The 21,447-nt window shown below is 40.9% G+C and overlaps 1 protein-coding gene across 1 annotated transcript in view; it reads right to left on the bottom strand.

Moving 5' to 3' along the window:
- The window catches only part of LOC121537320 (relaxin receptor 1-like), a 101,389-nt gene that overhangs the window by 27,801 nt on the left and 52,141 nt on the right, over positions 1-21,447 (bottom strand). Inside the window, exons 3-7 of the mRNA XM_041844978.2 lie at positions 10,049-10,154; positions 8,901-8,972; positions 679-750; positions 423-494; positions 149-220 (exon numbers count right to left, since the gene is read on the bottom strand). Coding sequence (XP_041700912.2) covers positions 149-220; positions 423-494; positions 679-750; positions 8,901-8,972; positions 10,049-10,154 — 394 coding nt within the window. The remainder of the gene's footprint in view (positions 1-148; positions 221-422; positions 495-678; positions 751-8,900; positions 8,973-10,048; positions 10,155-21,447) is intronic.

The raw sequence follows: 21,447 nt of genomic DNA, 5'->3' as shown, positions 1-21,447 counted from the left end.
TAATAATGATTTTCTTTTTATTTATTTTTTCAGGGGGTGAAGCAGCACCCTCAGCACCCCTACTTCCCACTGCTATGTATGAAATAACTTATTAGATGGAAAAAGCAAAAGCCCAACTCAAGAAGGTAAAGGTAGAAATGAAACTCACAGGAGTACCAAGGAACGCAAGCCTGAAAAGGTCATGGGGGATATCTCATGGATACTGTTGTTTTCAAGGATCCTACAACCAAAGGGTAGAGTTTATTTTCAGCTCACTTAATAAATTAAGTATTTGGTTGAACATTGGTTTAAAGGAAACTGCAGCGACACAAGCTTTATGCGAGAGTTCTGAAGGCTGTCTAAAAATGTAGTCTTTGTACGCATTTGTTAGCAGTATGTCTTGCAAACAGGATATACAGAATGTGCCAGTTAGGGAAACCTACAACCACTCCAGTTTGTGTAGATCTTGGAACACCCCGGGCATCAGGATGGATATCTTGTTGTAGCTTAAATATCTGGGGCAGAAAATACTAATTTGAAATATGCACAGTTCACTGATACAATTCATAGGAATTATTTACCCTTTATTTCAAACATAAGCAACTTTGATAAGGAAAACTTAAATCAACAAAATTCATTATAAAGTCCAACATAACACGGTCAAGTGCACGGATGGATGGATGAATATAATGAACTTACAGTCTTGTTAGATTGTATAGTCCTCTGAATGCGTTAGGGCTCACAGCTCGAATTCTGTTATGTTGTAAATATCTGAAAAGTAGTACGTTAGAAGTATGTTAAAAAATATATTGTTTAAAATAACATTGGCTGTGTCCAAAATATGTACTACTTACTAAAACGACATACTGTGTACTAATAGTACTACATACTATTTAAAACGCTTTGTTTAGCAAAAACGTATGCAGTAAGCAACAAATATCAACAATCCATACTGAGAAGTATGTGCAATTGCGCTTCTAATGCACAATAGCGCTTGTTCCCTGCCATTTGTATATTTTTGTAAAGCACCCCTATTTTGATTATCCGCTGTTGTCAAAATACGTGAGTGTGAAATGACAATTCTCAATAGTGTGCATCGACTTCTACTTGATGAAAAGCCGAAATGAGTATGACATCCTGGCATTTAAAGCCTACTATTAAGAATGCAAGGACAGGTATTCGGACACGGCCATAGTCTTATATTCATTTGTGTGTTGAGGAGAACAATTGTCACGATGACAAACAAGTGAAAAATGAGTTACAACAAGTATAGAAGCCTCACATGTATACATTAAATACCTAAATATAAACGGGTCCCTGTAGAACAACAAAATAAAAATACCAATTGGTACATACTTTTATGGTATGTGGTTTGATAACAGTTTTTTTAGAAGAAGAAAATTACCCAAACAATACTGCATAGCTGACTTTATTCTATAGATAGTTATTGGCAGTCAATGAGGCATGTTTTTAGTCTCCTCATCATGCTACTACTTCCATGCTGCCAATATGTTTCAAGGCCAATGTGATCCAGACTACTGCATTTGGGGCCACGGGGCACCTACCTCCAGAGGCACCCCCTCCTGTGCTGTTTTATAGCTTACCCTATTTTTTATTTATTTATTATATTATTTTTTTTTAATGGTGGGGGGTGGGGGAGGGGGGGTAGAAGGATTACTGTTATACTATTCCAGGTATTCTTTAAAGAGGTAGGGTTTCAAGTGTCTCTGGAAGGTGGTCAGTGACTCCAGGACAGCGTAGTCACTGACCACCTTCCGGAGACACTTGAAACCCTACCTCTTTAAGGAATACCTGGAATAGTATAACAGTAATCCTTCTACGACTTAGTATCTCATTCAAATTTACTCTTTTTTTTTTTTTTTACGAAGTCGTTCAAACGAGATACTAAGTCGTTCAAACCAGATAATTCCAATAGTCTATTATATATTTTTTGCCTTGCGCTTCAGGGCATTTTGTACAAAACGTGTAGAATAGCAGGAAATGAACTGCAAGATGTCCTCTCATCCTCATGGCAAAATGTGAAGAAGAGCATGAAATTGAACATTTAAGTCATTTAGCAGACGCTCTTATCCAGAGTCCGAATTAGTGTCTCGTTTGAACGACTTAATTGTTATTTTGTCTAATTAGGCCTCATTTGTAATGCAGCTTGTCAGACCATGTAATGGTTGCTGCAGCCATTCATTCACTGATTCCTTCCATTGATATGATTATTCATTGCCAGTTCTTTGTCAGCCTAAAGCAGGGCTGCTTTTAGGGCCAGGACGTTTTTTTTTTAAAGCAAAAATGTAAACACGAAGCAGACCAAACACTTTGGTCCTTTAAAAACCTGCTGTATGTCAAATATTGTGTGCTATAGCATGGAAAATAAATACATGTGACTCTGGATGTCAACATAATGATGTTTGTTTCCAACATTAGGGCTGTTTTCCTGAAGAAGTTAAATCCGCCTCGTGTTTTGTTTCCTTGCCATGACACTGAGTATTGCGATACTGGTATTGTTCTGCCACTAGCTGCTTTTGAATGCCAGAGCATGTAAGTGGGCGAGTGTGGAGCGAGGAGCACAGTGTAATTCGAGCAGATAAAACAAATTGTGTCGACCTTCTCTTTAAAATACACTGAGATTAAGCCTCCCCTGTGTGTGGATTCTATAAAAATAAAAAATACAGAGATTTCGTAGTGTCTATTGTGCTAAAATATATATATATATATATATATTCGACAAAGAAACCAAGTAGGCGGCCAGTATGGTGCAATAAACTTGAGTGAACTATTTACAGAAAATGCAGTGCCTTCGGAAAGTATTCAGACCTTTTCACTTTTTCCACATTTTGTTAGGTTACAGCCTTATTCTAAAATTGATTAAATTGTTTTTTTCCCCTCATCAATATACACACAACACCTCATAATGAAATTGTTGCTAATGTATTACAAATAAAAAACTGAAATATCACATTTACATAAGTATTCAGACCTTTTACTCAGTACTTTGTTGAAGCACCTTTGGCTAGGATTACAACCTCAAGTCTTCTTGGGTATGACGCTACAACCTTGGCACACCTGTATTTGGGGTGTTTCTCCCATTCTTCTTTGCAGATCCTGTCAAGCTCTGTCAGGTTGGATGGGGAGCGTTGCTGCACAGCTATTTTCAGGTCTCTCCAGAGATGTTCTATCGGGTTCAAGTCCGGGTTCTGGCTGGGCCCCTCAAGGACATTTAGAGACTTGTCCCGAAGCCACTCCTGTGTTGTCTTGGCTGTGTGCTTAGGGTCGTGTCCTGTTGGAAGGTGAACCTTCGCCCCCAGTCGGAGGTCCTGAGCGCTCTGGAGCAGGTTTTCATTAAGGGTCTCTCTGTACTTTGCTCCGTTCATCTTTGCCTCGATCCTGACTAGTCTCCCAGTCCCTGCTGCTGAAAAACATCCCCACAGCATGATGCTGCCACCACCATGCTTCACCGTAGGGATGGTGCCAGGTTTACTCCAGACGTGACTCTTGTCAATCAGTTCAATCTTGGTTTCATCAGACCAGAGAATCTTGTTTCGCGTGGTCTGAGAGTCCTTTAGGTGCCTTTTGGCAAACTCCAAGCGGGCTGTCATGTGCCTTTTACTGAGGAGCGACTTCCGTCTGGCCACTCTACCATAAAGGCCTGATTGGTGGAGTTCTGCAGAGATGGTTGTCCTTCTGGAAGGTTCTCCCATCTCCACAGAGGAACTCTAGAGCTCTGTCAGAGTGACCATCGGGTTCTTGGTCACCTCCCTGACCAAGGCCCTTCTCCCCCGATTGCTCAATTTGGCCAGGTGGCCAGCTCTAGGAAGAGTCTTGGTGGTTCCAAACTTCTTCCATTTAAGAATGATGGAGGCCACTGTGTTCTTGGTGACCTTCAATGCTGCAGAAACGTTTTCGTTCCCTTCCCCAGATCTGTGCCTCGACACAATCCTGTCTCGGAGCTCTATGGACAATTCCTTCGACCTCATGGCTTGGTTTTTGCTCTGACATGCACTGTCAACTGTGGGACCTTATATAGACAGGTGTGTGCCTTTCCAAATCATGTCCAATCAAATGAATTTACCACAGATAGACTCCAATCAAGTTGTAGAAACATCTCAAGTATGATCAATGGAAACAGGATGCACCTGAGCTCAATTTCGAGTCTCATAGCAAAGGGTCTGAATACTTATGTAAATAAGGTATTTCTAAAAAACCTGTGTTCGCTTTGTCATTATGGTGTATTGTGTGTAGATTGCTGAGGAATTTGTTTTATTTAATCCATTTTAGAATAAGGCTGTAACAAAATGTGGAAAAAGTCAAGGGGTCTGAATACTTTCCGAAGGCACTGTATATACAAAATAATACATATAGGATTATACAGCCTGAATATCAGGACGCACAACTGCAACGCTCTTCGACTACTAATTCATACGCACATTGCATCTGAAACTGTTCTTTAGAGATTGCAACCCCTTTGTCTCCAATAAAAGTGTTTTTAGGTCTCCATCTACGTTCAATCCACCTGGGCCTATTGACCAAGCTGTGGATACGTACTACAGACTGGTGCGTATAGACATATCCAATGGTGATATCACCGAAAGAGAACACAGATTATTGGTGCATAATATGAAATCCACGCTGGTAATCTGCAGTCCCTAAAATAAGGGAAAAAAGTATTTGATCCCCTGCTGATTTTGTACGTTTGTCCACTGACAAAGACATGATCAGTCTATAATTTTAATGGTAGGTTTATTTGAACAGTGAGAGACAGAATAACAACAAAAAAATCCAGATAAACGCATGTCAAAAATGTTATAAATTGATTTGCATTTTAATGAGGGAAATAAGTATTTGACCCCCTCTCAATCAGAAAGATTTCTGGCTCCCAGGTGTCTTTTATACAGGTAATGAGCTGAGATTAGGAGCACACTCTTAAAGGGAGTGCTCCTAATCTCAGTTTGTTACCTGTATAAAAGACACCTGTCCACAGAAGCAATCAATCAATCAGATTCCAAACTCTCCACCATGGCCAAGACCAAAGAGCTCTCCAAGTATGTCAGGGACAAGATTGTAGACCTACACAAGGCTGGAATGGGCTACAAGACCATCGCCAAGCAGATTGGTGAGAAGGTGACAACAGTTGGTGCGATTATTCGCAAATGGAAGAAACAAGCAAAAGAACTGTCAATCTCCCTCGGCCTGGGGCTCCATGCAAGATCTCACCTCGTGGAGTTGCAATGATTGTGAGAACGGTGAGTAATCAGCCCAGAACTACACGGGAGGATCTTGTCAATGATCTCAAGGCAGCTGGGACCATAGTCACCAAGAAAACAATTGGTAACACACGCCGTGAAGGACTGAAATCCTGCAGCGCCCGCAAGGTCCCCCTGCTCAAGAAAGCACATATACAGGTCCGTCTGAAGTTTGCCAATGAACATCTGAATGATTCAGAAGAGAACTGGGTGAAAGTGTTGTGGTCAGATGAGACCAAAATCAAGCTCTTTGCCATCAACTCAACTCGCCGTGTTTGGAGGAGGAGGAATGCTGCCTATGACCCCAAGAACACCATCCCCACCGTCAAACATGGAGGTGGAAACATTATGCTTTGGGGGTGTTTTTCTGCTAAGGGGACAGGACAACTTCACCGCATCAAAGGGACGATGGACGGGGCCATGTACCGTCAAATCTTGGGTGAGAACCACCTTCCCTCAGCCAGGGCATTGAAAATGGGTCGTGGATGGGTATTCCAGCATGACAATGACCCAAAACACACGGCCAAGGCAACAAAGGAGTGGCTCAAGAAGAAGCACATTAAGGTCCTGGAGTGGCCTAGCCAGTCACCAGACCATAATCCCATAGAAAATCTGTGGAGGGAGCTGAAGGTTCGAGTTGTCAAACGTCAGCCTCGAAACCTTAATGACTTGGAGAAGATCTGCAAAGAGGAGTGGGACAAAATCCCTCCTGGTGGCCAACTACAAGAAATGTCTGACCTCTGTGATTGCCAACAAGGGTTTTGCCACCAAGTACTAAGTCATGCAGAGGGGTCAAATACTTATTTCCCTCATTCATATTGCAAATCAATTTATAACATTTTTGACATGCATTTTTCTGGATTTTTTTGTTGTTATTCTGTCTCTCACTGTTCAAATAAACCTACCATTCAAATGTATAGACTGATCATGTCTTTGTCAGTGGGCAAACGTACAAAATCAGCAGGGGATCAAATAATTTTTTCCCTCACTGTACTTATCTAAATCCCCAAAGGGACAAATCTTCTTTGCGATATCAGACCAGGTTTGGCAGAAGGCATGAAGATCACTGCTCGGCTTCAAATGCCCTGACTGATAAATATGCCCCTATGTATTGTGACACTTTTGTTTACCAAAGACCCCACAATTAGACATTAGTTTAACTTCTTCCCGCTAATAAAAACGACTCCACACAACATTATTGTCCAAATAATCAGACCTCAGACATTTTTTGCCCAGTAGGTGGCTTTTGACTCCTGGTAGCTTGAAGTGTTTGAAATAGCTTAATCGGTCTGCGTCAGCCTGCGCAGAATAGAAAGGTAGTAATCAATGTATTATTATTATTATTATTATTATTATTATTATTATTATTATTACTGCTACTAATGCATGAGGCTATAAAACTGCCACAGCAAGTTGATCCCTGCAATGCAAGGATTTATTTCGCAACCCGTCTGCCAAATCTATCCATGCACGGTTCTCCCTCTCAAGCAGTCCATCTCAAGGATGCTTTCAAATCAATACTTTTTCTTTGCCTTATCATCAAATTAATAGGTTGTTATCATCGGTGCGATTGAAAATCGTATAGCTTACTTATGTTTCAGTAAACCGTTAGCCAACACTTCAAAGATTAAACCAAGTAATAATATAATAATAATATGCTATTTTTTTGCCTTTTATCCAAAGCGACTTACAGTCATGTGTGCATAAATCTTTACATATGGGTGGTCCCGGGGATCGAACCCACTACCCTGGCGTTACAAGCGCCATGCTCTACCAATTGAGCTACTGAGGACCACCAGTGTCATCATGAAAGTTTACTATCTCTTCATTTTAGTTCAGTGATTTAAATGTACTTTTTCCTGTTATGGTAAAACCTTTCAATTGAAGGCCTATCACAAACCTCTTTTTGTAGGTGATTCTGGTAGGCTAATAAAAGCATGTTGTTCGCAGCATAAACCAGCCTATTATCTCTGAAGTTCATTCATTTATTAGTGATGGATCCTTTAACTGTACGTTTAGGCTACTATTAAAGCGCTCACATAGGCTTCTTCTCTGCCAGAGTGTGTGAGATAACTAGTCTTAGCGGTAAGTGTGGTCTAAGCAATTCCCATATGATATCACGTTACCTCCCAACATTGATTCCACACATTTCATTCTAGCTCACAATCAAGGACGGCTGTGTATTCCCTCCAGCAGTGGTGAAGTGTAGGCTTATGGCTATGTAGCCTTGTGACACTGTCCTACTGGACTCTGTGCCAGTCCCTACTTAAATGAAATAGATTTTTGAGAAATAGCATCCTCACATGGGGCGGCTTCATTTCAATGCATTTTTCAATTTTAGGCTTTTTAAATATATTCCATTCTCCTTTCTCTTGTTTATATTTTGGCTATAATACCACTTATATTCCTTAATGTAATTTAGCTTTTACGTGTATTTTTTGCCTTTATTATTATAATAATAATAATAATAATAATAATAATAATAATAATATTTAATTTGTAGAGCGCATTTGACCGCTGCAGTTTGAGATGATTTATTCTCTTTTATTTATGAAATGAAGCTGATACTGGCCTTTATTATTAACGGTTTTGTTCTGATATTTTAACTTCATTAAATAGATTTATATTATGATGTTTCTATTCCAAGATAAACCAAAATACATTTTACAGTAGCCTATGTATTGCCTACCTAAAACATCCGTTAATACATTTGAAGTCCTTCAAAATAAACAACATATCCTAATGTTAGAAAGTCAAATATAATCTAGATATAGGCTACTGTGGGTGGGCAGGCTAAATAATTACAACCGAATAGGCCTAATTAAAAGAATAGTGATAAAGGAAATGAAAAATGCTAGGCAGAGCATGCCCAGAGCTTGTGGCTGAGCAGTACCAGAGCGAAATTGGAGCGGGAGAGAAGGCCGACACCATTTTAAAAATCTGCTCGTATTAAGCTCTGCTCCTTGCTCCACGCTCGCCCACTTACATTCTCTGGCATTCAAAAGCAGCCCTGCTTTATATCAAATAACTTTTCAATGAATAATCATATCAATGATGAAATCAGTGAATGAATGGCTGCAGCAACCATTACATGGTCTGACAAGATGCATAACAAATGGGGCCTATAATGTTTGAACGACTTGATACATTTTGCCATGAGCCTGAGAGAAAATGTGGCAGTTTTAAAGCGAACTCCCTGCAATTCTACATGTTTTGCCATTGCTTATGATGTGTTCATATGCTATCTGGGGGGGGGCCCTGACCTCCGGGGGCCCCCAACAACAAAAAAGTATAATACGGTAATCCGGCCTCGAATGTGATGGCACAACAAGATGGACTGAATGATGTGCTGAACAATTGTGAAAGTCTATTTTCCTCACACCATCATCTAAAGGTAAGTCTTGCTGAATTAATGTTAAAAACAGCCAATGTAAGCTTGTTTTGGCCATCACAAGCATCAAAAGGGGACGGAAAATGCTTTGAATTTTTTCCGCGGCTATCAAAGTGGCCTTGAGTGGTTAGTCTATCAGAAAGTGTTTTTGAAGTGCTATCAAAAATATTTTCTGAATGACAAAATGCTTTACTTGCTGACTACAACTTAATCAAGTGACTTCTCTCGCCTGAAGTCATTTTTAAAACGCAATAAATAATTCAACGACAACTTACAGTTTCTGAAGACTCTGGTACTTATAGAATATGTCGCCGTTCAATATCCGGAGTCGGTTCCTTTGCAGGGACCTATGGGATGTGAATAGTTCATAAGGTCAACCAGGTTAAAAAAAACATCATAAACACAACATTGTGCCACCAAACAATACTGTGTGAATTAAAAAAGGCCAAAACCTTTTATTCATTTTAATTACTAGGTTCTCGGGCCATTGTCTGTTTGAGGTTGGAACTAATCACATTTCTATGTGACCACACATTGTCCCGAATACAAACAATCTTCCAATTACATTTGAAATGGAATTGGTGATAGAGCATATCATTATTCCAAACAGAAGGAGCATCTTTCTTTATAGTGTGACAGAGATCATGCATAATTTTGCCATTTTAATCATTATCTAAACTCATTCCACCTCGATTAGCACGGTGACCACGTTTACCCGAGGTTTTGGAGATAAGCTTTAAATTAGCGAAGAAAGGATTTTAATTGAAAGTGAATAATGCGGAGCATGCCGCAGCAGTCTACAGGACCTTGATGAAAGACGAGCCAATTTGAGAAGGAGGAGGCGGCAATGATATGCAATTGGGCTTTCGAGGTTTACCCATCGAGCAAATGAATAGTGAAGTGGAACTGGATGGGGACAGATGAGAAATATAGGGCCCCAATGTGCCATTATCTAAACAATGTGGGGACAATATGACAGGCAGACACACACAATTGTGAGACCAAGTAAGGGCGAGCTCTATGTGATAATTTATAGTCATTGCAGTCATTCTTTTGCATAATGTATGGATTGAAATGATAATGTATATAATATATCCTCCTTTGATAAATTACTTCTGTCATAATGATTTCCTTGTTTTCAGTTTTTCTCACATTACATTAGGCTTCAGTAAAGAAGTTAATGTCTCGTTTTACTCTTCCAATTCAGAAAAATAATGTTCCATTACAGGAGAGAACAGCCCTAAGACTTAAACCAACCTTCACAAACAAACTTCCATCGAGACACTCATTAGCTAAGTGCGAGAAACGCTTGGATAACTGCAAGAGACACTTTCTTTGAATCCTTCTCTTCTAATTCATAGAAGTATCTGCACACTTCCAGTCAGATGCAAATGTGTGTGTTTGTGTGTGTGTGGCAACTCACATCATGGTGACGTTAACGGACACCGCTGGGACATGGTGAAACTGGGCGCCGTCACAGTCTAGCTCCAGGTCTCTGCACTGGCACAGCTCTGGAACGGCCACCAGCACTGGATGAGGAAGAGACAAGATAGAGGGAAGAAAGGTATTAATGACTGATGCACATCCACGTGTCATATAGGAACTGGACCAAAAAAGATAGCATTGTTGTTGTAGAACTAGCTTTACTTAAGATTACAGGGAGACATAGGAGAGCATCAGGGACCAACCTCAATCACTGCATACAGTAGAGCCACACGTGACGGATGTCACTGTGCTTGCTTTGCAGTTTAGTTTCCTTCCCTGTCTGGGAACACTGTCCTTGCAAAGGCTCCAGGTACCCTCTGCTTCGCAAACACACGTTACCGCCCACTTGACAACGTCTTAGCCCATTATGCCACCGAAAAGGTACCAATTTGTTAGCATGAGTGGAGACATTTCAAGATGTGGAATGAGGTTACTGCACAATCTCAACACCGTTACACATGGCCACAGAGAATTTAATTGAAGCTGCAATCGATTGAATTGGGGCCTCATGCCAGAGGAAAAGACAGACTGGGTAGCTCCAGAAATGGAGAGAAGGACTGTGATTACGAGATTAGTTTATGGATTATTTGTTAAAGACAAGAAGTCCAGGTTCCGACAGGAAATTTGTAAAGGGATAAGGGACTATGTTTTATATAGCATTCAGTAAAGTAGGTATCAGAAATAATTCCTTTATAATGTATCTGAGGGGATTTATAATCAGGCATAAAGGAAATGATTAGACTCCATGGGAATACTAAAATATCAAGGGTATTCAAATCACATCTTCACGTTCTGTAGTGTTGATTTCCTTTTACCTTGCTAGTTAATTGATTGATCAATGTCATCGAGTACACTCATTGGGTCCTGACTAAATTAGTCTCTGATTAAAAGGGAAGAATGGAAATCAGCGGTCTGGTTTTGAATACTGATGTTCTGATGGGGACATATTTGAGAACACATTTGAATCATGTTCTGATATTCAAATAATTAAATACACTGCTCAAAAAAATAAAGGGAACACTAAAATAACACATCCTAGATCTGAATGAATGAAATAATCTTATTAAGTACTTTTTTCTTTACATAGTTGAATGTGCTGACAACAAAATCACACAAAAATTATCAATGGAAATCAAATTTATCAACCCATGGAGGTCTGGATTTGGAGTCACACTCAAAATTAAAGTGGAAAACCACACTACAGGCTGATCCAACTTTGATGTAATGTCCTTAAAACAAGTCAAAATGAGGCTCAGTAGTGTGTGTGGCCTCCACGTGCCTGTATGACCTCCCTACAACGCTTGGGCATGCTCCTGATGAGGTGGCGGATGGTCTCCTGAGGGATCACCTCCCAGACCTGGACTAAAGCAACCGCCAACTCCTGGACAGTCTGTGGTGTTGGTGGATGTAGCGAGACATGATGTCCCAGATGTGCTCAATTGGATTCAGGTCTGGGGAACGGGCGAGCCAGTCCATAGCATCAATGTGTTCCTCTTGCAGGAACTGCTGACACACTCCAGCCTCATGAGGTCTAGCATTGTCTTGCATTAGGAGGAACCCAGGGCCAACCGCACCATCATATGGTCTCACAAGTGGTCTGAGGATCTCATCTCGGTACCTAATGGCAGTCAGGCTACCTCTGGCGAGCACATGGAGGGCTGTGCGGCCCCCCAAAGAAATGCCACCCCACACCATGACTGACCCACCGCCAAACCGGTCATGCTGGAGGATGTTGCAAGCAGCAGAACGTTCTCCACGACGTCTCCAGACTCTGTCACGTCTGTCACATGTGCTCAGTGTGAACCTGCTTTCATCTGTGAAGAGCACAGGGCGCCAGTGGCGAATTTGCCAATCTTGGTGTTCTCTGGCAAATGCCAAACGTCCTGCACGGTGTTGGGCTGTAAGCACAACCCCCACCTGTGGACATCGGCCCTCATACCACCCTCATGGAGTCTGTTTCTGACCAATTGAGCAGACACATGCACATTTGTGGCCTGCTGGAGGTCATTTTGTAGGGCTCTGGCAGTGCTCCTCCTGCTCCTCCTTGCACAAAGGCAGAGGTAGCAGTCCTGCTGCTGGGTTGTTGCCCTCCTACGGCCTCCTCCACGTCTCCTGATGTACTGGCCTGTCTCCTGGTAGCGCCTCCATGCTCTGGATACTACGCTGACAGACACAGCAAACCTTCTTGCCACAGCTCGCGTTGATGTGCCATCCTGGATGAGCTGCACTACCTGAGCCACTTGTGTGGGTTGTAGACTCCGTCTCATGCTACCACTAGAGTGAAAGCACCGCCAGCATTCAAAAGTGACCAAAACATCAGCCAGGAAGCATAGGAACTGAGAAGTGGTCTGTGGTCACCACCTGCAGAACCACTCCTTTATTGGGGGTGTCTTGCTAATTGCCTATAATTTTCACCTGTTGTCTATTCCATTTGCACAACAGCATGTGAACTTTATTGTCAATCAGTGTTGCTTCCTAAGTGGACAGTTTGATTTCACAGAAGTGTGATCTACTTGGAGTTACATTGTGTTGTTTAAGTGTTCCCTTTATTTTTTTGAGCAGTGTATATGAAGAAAGAATAATCTTCTGTACATCTGACATCTAATGCAATGCATGTCTAATGAATAAAATGAATCCAAGATTTGCATTTCACCTAAAGTGTGAAATCCCATACTCGTCACTCATTTCAAAAGTATTTTTGAAAGATGGAGAATTTGCTATTTTAATACTTTCTTATCAGTGACCTCTGTTGTACTAAGAATAAAGTTACTAATTAATTGAAAACCTCTGACTCTGCCAAGGAGAATTGAGAGAACATTGGATATAATCAAAGAATTACAGTGAGGGAAAAAAGTATTTGATCCCCTGCTGATTTTGTACGTTTACCCACTGACAAAGAAATTATCAGTCTATAATTTTAATGGTAGGTTTATTTGAACAGTGAGAAACAGAATAACAACAAAAAAATCCAGAAACACGCATGTCAAAAATGTTATTAAGTGATTTTCATTTTAATGAGGGAAATAAATATTTGACCCCCTCTCAATCAGAAAGATTTCTGACTCCCAGGTGTCTTTTATACAGGTAACGAGCTGAGATTAGGAGCACACTCTTAAAAGGAGTGCTCCTAATCTCAGCTTGTTACCTGTATAAAAGACACCTGTCCACAGAAGCAATCAATCAATCAGATTCCAAAATCTCCACCATGGCCAAGACCAAAGAGCTCTCCAAGGATGTCAGGGACAAGATTGTAGACCTACACAAGGCTGGAATGGGCTACAAGACCATCGCCAAGCAGCTTGGTGAGAAGGTGAGAAGGTGACAACAGTTGGTGCGACTATTTTCAAATGGAAGAAACACAAAATAACTGTCAATCTCCCTCTGCCTTGGGCTCCATGCAAGATCTCACCTCGTGGAGTTGCAATGATAATGAGAACGGTGAGGAATCAGCCCAGAACTACACGGGAGGATCTTGTCAATGATCTCAAGGCAGCTGGGACCATAGTCATCAAGAAAACAATTGGTAACACACTATGCCGTGAAGGATTGAAATCCTGCAGCGCCCGCAAGTCCCCCTGCTCAAGAAAGCACATATACAGTGGGGAGAACAAGTATTTGATACACTGCCGATTTTGCAGGTTTTCCTACTTACAAAGCATGTAGAGGTCTGTAATTTTTATCATAGGTACACTCAACTGTGAGAGATGGAATCTAAAACAAAAATCCAGAAAATCACATTGTATGATTTTTAAGTAATTAATTTGCATTTTATTGCATGACATAAGTATTTGATCACCTACCAACCAGTAAGAATTCCAGCTCTCACAGACCTGTTAATTTTTCTTTAAGAAGCCCTCCTGTTCTCCACTCATTACCTGTATTAACTGCACCTGTTTGAACTTGTTACCTGTATAAAAGACACCTGTCCACACACTCAATCAAACAGACTCCAACCTCTCCACAATGGCCAAGACCAGAGAGCTGTGTAAGGACATCAGGGATAAAATTGTAGACCTACACAAGGCTGGGATGGGCTACAGGACAATAGGCAAGCAGCTTGGTGAGAAGGCAACAACTGTTGGCGCAATTATTGGAAAATGGAAGAAGTTCAAGATGACAGTCAATCACCCTCGGTCTGGGGCTCCATGCAAGATCTCACCTCGTGGGGCATCAATGATCATGAGGAAGGTGAGGGATCAGCCCAGAACTACACGGCAGGACCTGGTCAATGACCTGAAGAGAGCTGGGACCACAGTCTCAAAGAAAACCATTAGTAACACACTACGCCGTCATGGATTAAAATCCTGCAGCGCACGCAAGGTCCCCCTGCTCAAGCCAGCGCATGTCCAGGCCTCCTGAAGTTTGCCAATGACCATATGGATAATCCAGAGGAGGAATGGGATAGGGACATGTGGTCTGATGAGACAAAAATAGAGCTTTTTGGTCTAAACTCCACTCACCATGTTTGGAGGAAGAAGAAGGATGAGTACAACCCCAAGAACACCATCCCAACCGTGAAGCATGGAGGTGAAAAAATCATTCTTTGGGGATGCTTTTCTGCAAAGGGGACAGGACGACTGCACCGTATTGAGGGGAGGATGGATGGGCCCATGTATTGCGAGATCTTGGCCAACAACCTCCTTCCCTCAGTAAGAGCATTGAAGATGGGTCGTGGCTGGGTCTTCCAGCATGACAACAACCCGAAACACACAGCCAGGGCAACTAAGGAGTGGCTCCGTAAGAAGCATCTCAAGGTCCTGGAGTAGCCTAGCCAGTCTCCAGACCTGAACCCAATAGAAAATCTTTGGAGGGAGTTGAAAGTCCGTGTTACCCAGCGACAGCCCCAAAACATCACTGCTCTAGAGGAGATCTGCATGGAGGAATGGGCCAAAATACCAGCAACAGTGTGTGAAAACCTTGTGAAGACTTACAGAAAACGTTTGACCTGTGTCATTGCCAACAAAGGGTATATAACAAAGTATTGAGAAAGTTTTGTTATTGACCAAATATTGATTTTCCACCATAATTTGCAAATAAATTCATAAAAAATCCTACAATGTGATTTTCTGGATTTTTTTTCCTCATTTTGTATGTCATAGTTGACGTGTACCTATGATGAAAATTACAGGCCTCTCTCATCTTTTTAAGTGGGAGAACTTGCACAATTGGTGGCTGACTAAATACTTTTTTCCCCCACTGTATATGTGCTAATATGCATCTACTTCATCTACCCACAGTCGAATAGAGGAGAATATATTATTTCTAATAATGCCTATTTTAATTCTCAACTCCTAATATTGAGCAAATTACACTCATTTGAGCCTGTATTGGAGTACATTGGAGCCTGTATTGGATACATTGGAGTATCTGACATGCAGTGCATTCAGAAAGTATTCAGACCCTTTGACTTTTACCACATTTTATTACGTTACAGCCTTATTCTAAAATTGATTAGATTGATTAAGGAAAAAAAACAATCTACACACAATGCCCCATAATGACGAAGCAAAAACAGGTTTTTAGACAATTTTTGCTAATTTGTAAAAAACAGAAATATCATATTTACGTAAGTATTCAGACCCTATACGCAGCACTTTGTTGAAGCACCTTTGGCAGCGATCACAGCCTTGAGTCTTCTTGGGTATGATGCTACAAGCTTGGCACACGTGTTTTTGGGGAGTTTCTCCCATTCTTCTCTGCAGATCCTCTCAAGTTCTGTCAGGTTGGATGGGGAGCGTCGCTGCACAGCTATTTTCAGGTCTCTTCAGAGTTGTTAGATCGGGTTCAAGTCCGGGCTCTGGCTGGGCCACTCAAAGATGTTCAGAGACTTGTCCCAAAGCCACTCCTGCGTTGTCATGGCTGTGTGCTTAGGGTCGTTGTCCTGTTGGAAGGTGAACCTTCACCCCAGTCTGAGGTCCTGAGTGCTCTGGAGCAGGTTTTCATCAAGGATCTCTCTGTACTTTGCTCCGTTCATCTTTCCCTTGATCCTGACTAGTCACCCAGTCCCTACTGCTGAAAAACATCCCTATAGCATGATGCTGCCAACCCAATGCTTCACCGTAGGGATGATGCCAGGTTTACTCCAGACGTGACGCTTGGCATTCAGGGCAAAGAGTTCAATCTTGGTTTCATCAGACCAGAGAATCTTGTTTCTCATGGTCTGAGAGTCCTTTAGGTGCTGTTTGGCAAACTCCAAGCGGACTGTCATGTGCCTTTTACTGACGAGTGGCTTCCGTCTGGCCACTCTACCATAAAGGTCTGATTGGTGGAGTGCTGCAGAGATGGTTGTCCTTCTGGAAGGTTCTCCCATCTCCACAGAGGAACTCTGGAGCTCTGTCAGAGTGACCATCGGGTTCTTGGTCACCTCCCTGACCAAGGCCCTTCTCCCCTGATTGCTCAGTTTGGCCGGGCGGCCAGCTCTAGGAAGAGTCTTGGTGTTTCCAAACTTCTTCTATTTAAGAATAATGGAGGCCACCGTGTTTTGGTACCCTTCCCCAGATCTGTGGCTCGACAAAATCCTGTCTCTGAGCTCTACGGACAATTCCTTCGACCTCATGGCTTGGTTTTTGCTCTGACATGCACTGTCAACTGTGGGACCTTATATAGACAGGTGTGTGCCTTTCCAAATCATGTCCAGTCAATTGAATTTACCACAGGTGGACTCCAATCAAGTTGTAGAAACATATCAAGAATGATCAATGGAAACCGGATGCACCTGATCTCAATTTCGAGTCTCATAGCAATGGTTCTGAATACTTATGTAAGTAAGGTATTTTAAAAAAACGGATTGTGCTTTGTCATTATGGAGTATTGTGTGTAGATTGATGAGGAAAATGTAAAAAATGATTTTTAAAAAATTATATAATCCACTTTAGTATAACGCTGTAAAGTAACACAATGTGGAAAAAGTCAAGGGGCCTGAATACTTTCCGAATGCACTATAGTTTTTGAAAAATCACCCACGAATAGACTGGCTTAGACATACATTTTTGCCAACACATGGCTAACCTTTGTTTAACCAGCTAAACAGCTGCTCTTAATGTTAAGGGAGTTACCTTTCTAGCTAATAGGCTATGTTAGAGTTTATACTTCCTCTTCCAATTATAATGTGGGGAGGTCAAAATAATGAAAAACTATCTACCAAATCTATTCATTTTTAAATGTTGATTACTTCTCCTTGCCATTATTATTCACCTGATGATAAGACAAGATGTCTTTTTTATTTTATTTTGCTAATATATGATGGAGGTCCCTGGGTCCCCAGTTTGCCTGGGAGGGGGTCCCTGGGCAAGGAAAGATTGAAGACCCCTGATCTACTGGTATAGTGTGGCCATCTTATAATTCATCAACATTATTTTCTCAAACTCTTTAGGGACTATTGTGATGAGTCCAAAGACCAAATTTGGAGTGAATCTGACTTTTAGTCCATGAGAAGAAGATTTTATATGATTATTTTAAGCATTAGCGTTACATAGTGAAAAAAGTGAATTGTTAATAATTTCCTTATTCTTTAAGATATCAATGCCAAACTTAACATGGTTCATCATGGTGGCCCCAAATAGTTAAGTTATAGGCCATTGTGGAGTGGATTTAAATGGATATGTAAAATCTGAGTTCCTGATTTATTAATAACTCAACCATCTCTTAACCAATCCCTTAGCTTTTCTCAAACTAATTTAAGATATGTACCATGGGCCTACGTACCGAATTGTCTTATGAGAATATGTTTCTTTCAAATGTTTTCCCAAATTTCCAAGAAGGAGGAAAATGTATCCTGACAGATCTTATGGGTCCTTGAGGCAAATTTGTTCAGCATTAGGAAAGACACATAAAGTTTCAAGGTCAAACGGGGCAACAGATATGAGGGTTTAAATGAGTCTGCTTTTAACAGCACCCCCTTTAGGCCAATTATTATTAACCTTTATTTAACTAGGCAAGTCAGTTAAGAACAAATTCTTATTTACAATGACGGCCTGCACCGGCCAAACCCGGATGACGCTGGGCCAATTGTGCGCCGCCCTATGGGACTCCCAATCACGGCCGGTTGTTATACAGCCTGGATTCGAACCAGGAGGTCTGTAGTGACGCCTCAAGCATTGAGATGCAGTTCCTTAGACCGCTGCGCCACAATGCTATTCTTTTTAACCAAGTTACTCATGGCCTCTAGTTTCTGTGTTCTGACTTAGAAAAAAAGTTAGCAATCTATGCTTGAGTTATTACACCATTTCAAGAAAACAAAATCTAACAATAGGTTTCACAGCTTTGCTGTGAACCCCTAATAAATAAAGGCATCTGAATGTTTGAATTGGAGATTAGGGATTAATTAAATACCTGGACAGGACATCGAGCGAATTGGAATGAAGCAGTTGTTATATCAAAACTTTGCTTCAGTCGATATGTTTTTGTCTACATTCAAAGATAGTATAGTTGTTCTTTCACATTACAATACACAATAGGGGTTCAAACAACTAGCTTACACATTTGGGAGGAACACAGGGTCAGTTAAAGGGTCAGCTGCAGTGCAGCGGCTCTGGAGATATTTAGCTCACGAGCACATATTGGTACCTTGGATCTCAAACCCTGGCTGGTAGGCATCCACCCCCACATTTTTTACTTTAATTGAATAAGCAAAATATAACTTGTAAGGGTATTTCTTACCCATGGCTGTTTAACCATTCACTATCATATGCTATGTCAAATACATCAAAGTATTAATATTCTAAGTAGCTCCTCATTAATTAATGCATATCATGGATGTGTAATAAATACTTTTTATATACATAGTTTATGTAAATTACTAAAGGGCATTTATAGTATGCTCTTGGACGAATTTCTCATGTACAGTAAACAATCCAATAATACAATCTGAACTGTGTGAACTCCTGTTTATCATTCGGACTTTTGCAAATCAAGTTCGCGACAACTACAATTGCTTCATAAATCTGTCAAGCATTGCTTGATAAATCTAAAACTGAATGTGGAGATAGCTAATTGACTGAGATTGTGTTTTTTGGTCCAATACTTTTGAAGAGTACCAATTGTGCACGACCCACATCCTACACAGAGTGCTATATGGACATCTGATGAAAGGCCTAATACTGAGTCGATATTCACATGATAACAAGGAATTCCCCTCGACCACGCCCACAAATTAGGGAAAACAAACATACTTTCCTATTGACCCCCATTGTAAAAAAGCAAACTTTGTTATACAGAAATAACAAAAAATGCTGAAAATCTACTGTTGTTCAATGTACATGTAACCAGGTAAAAAAATCCCGACCTACGGTTTCACAATTCTCCCACGAAGGGAAATAGAGCCTCGAGAAGAGCCCTGTGGCTTCAGGCTATTCGGCATGAGAGTATGAAATGTGGGGACCCGGTGTCCAAGTAGGTTACACGTAGTTATGTGTGGAAAAGATTTAATCACAGGTAAAACATTTAACTTGTTTAGTATAGTCCGTTTTTAACTCCAATTTCTACTTCTAGCTACTGTATATAGTCAGTTTGGCTAGCTTAATGTTCCGTATTATGTGTAGATGGGCGAGAGAAAAAAACGATTGAATCCATTTTATATTCAGACTGTCACACAACAAAATGTGGAATAAGTCAAGGGATATGAATACTTTCTGAAGGCACTGTATCTAATACCGACTGGGACTATATAAATGTGATACTCTTATTGTCTATTTGATTCCATGGTTGCCATGGCGCCCTTATGGCAGCCTTATTCTGCCCTACAAAGGCAAAATGCAGTGCTAAGTAATTTTCTTTAAAGCAAAATCTGACTTCAAAGTCTTTTTCTGTCTAGACAGACAGCAATTTCTGATACTCTATGATATATTCTGATCAACTGGCTTGTTCTTGTGTCAGGAAACTACATACCACATTAATCAGATAATATACCTGGCCATTAGAACAGATGAAATACTTTTAACCAAATTAGTAGTTACTGCGTTTTGCCTTTGTAGGGCAGTATTGCTCTACTATTTTAGTTGCAATTTAGTGTTAAGTGTTTTTTAAATGTGCATTTTTCTTGAATAACCTTTTGTTTTTGAGTAGCTAATCAAGTACGGATCGTTTTAATTTAGTAATTCTGAACCTCAATGTTAAAATCAGTTAAGAAATTGGACTTTCCTGCCACCAACAAAGTATAGATAGCTGTTTGTTTTCTTTGTAATACCTGCATTGAAGAGTGTTTCACCTACTATCTCCTGAGGACTGCAAAGGACTACAAAGTACAGAAATGGGGGACACTCGCATATTTTACTCAGGAGGATTCCTTCATAGTTTCAAGAGGATTAAACAAACCCTGAGTAAGGAGTAAAAAAAATGACTTTTTCAACTTATATACTATGGAAAAAGCTCACAAATTGAGGACGGAGAAGCGGTACGAATTCCATTCATAAAACAAAAGAGTCCACACAGAACTGTACGTCTTCCATTCTTCCCCCTCTATGCAGCGCAGATTCTGACTCTGCAGCCTGTTAAAAAAGTCCATGTACCGCCTCTATCTTAGGCCCCTTTAAAACTAGGCACTGTTTAATGTGTAGTCTCTAACAAATAAGTCTCTACTAGTACAAGAGTTCATCACTGACAATGACCTGGGACTAATATGTTTGACGGAAACGTGGCACAGAAATTGTGATTTATACCTACTCAATGAAATATCTCCACCTGGTTATAAATATCTGGAAAAGGCCCGTGCCCATGGCAGGGGTGGTGGTCTTGCGGTTTTCCACATAGACTGTTTTGACCTGAAAATGTTGCCTGCCCCTGCTGTCTTATCATTTGAGTACATGGCTTTTAGAATGAAATCTCAGTCCTCTCACTGTGATACATATCTATCGCCTCCCTAAAATAAACAGTCTCTTTTAACAGTTTTCTGAGTTGATCACCTCTCTGTGTCCTACCCTCTCCAATGTTGTTATCCTAGGTGATTTCAACATTCACATTGATTCAACAAAATGTTCCTCTGCTACTGACTTCCTGAATGTGCTTGACTGTCTCAACTTGGTACAGCATGTCAATGTCCCCACACACAATCGTGTGCATACAACTAGACCTCATCACTGGAGAAGTCCTGGATGTACATGAGCTAGGTGTATCTGACCATAGGGCCATGACAATGTCTGAGTACTCCTTCACTTCAGCTCCGCCCCAAGCACACTATTAAAAAACATCCCTTGACACATCCCTCTTCCAGGAGTCTGTTCGCTCTGCCCTACAAGCTGACTGACTGCCTTGAGTCCATTCCTGACGAGATGGTCGACCTGTAAAATAGCACTCTAAGCAACAGCCTTGCCCCTGAAAAAACATGTAAAGTATCCTTCCAAC

This window comes from Coregonus clupeaformis, chromosome 2, assembly GCF_020615455.1.
Source record: "Coregonus clupeaformis isolate EN_2021a chromosome 2, ASM2061545v1, whole genome shotgun sequence".
NCBI classification, from domain to species: Eukaryota; Metazoa; Chordata; class Actinopteri; order Salmoniformes; family Salmonidae; genus Coregonus; species Coregonus clupeaformis.
The sequence above is the reverse complement of the archived record's forward strand: the minus strand, read 5'-3'. Positions and strand labels throughout refer to the sequence as shown.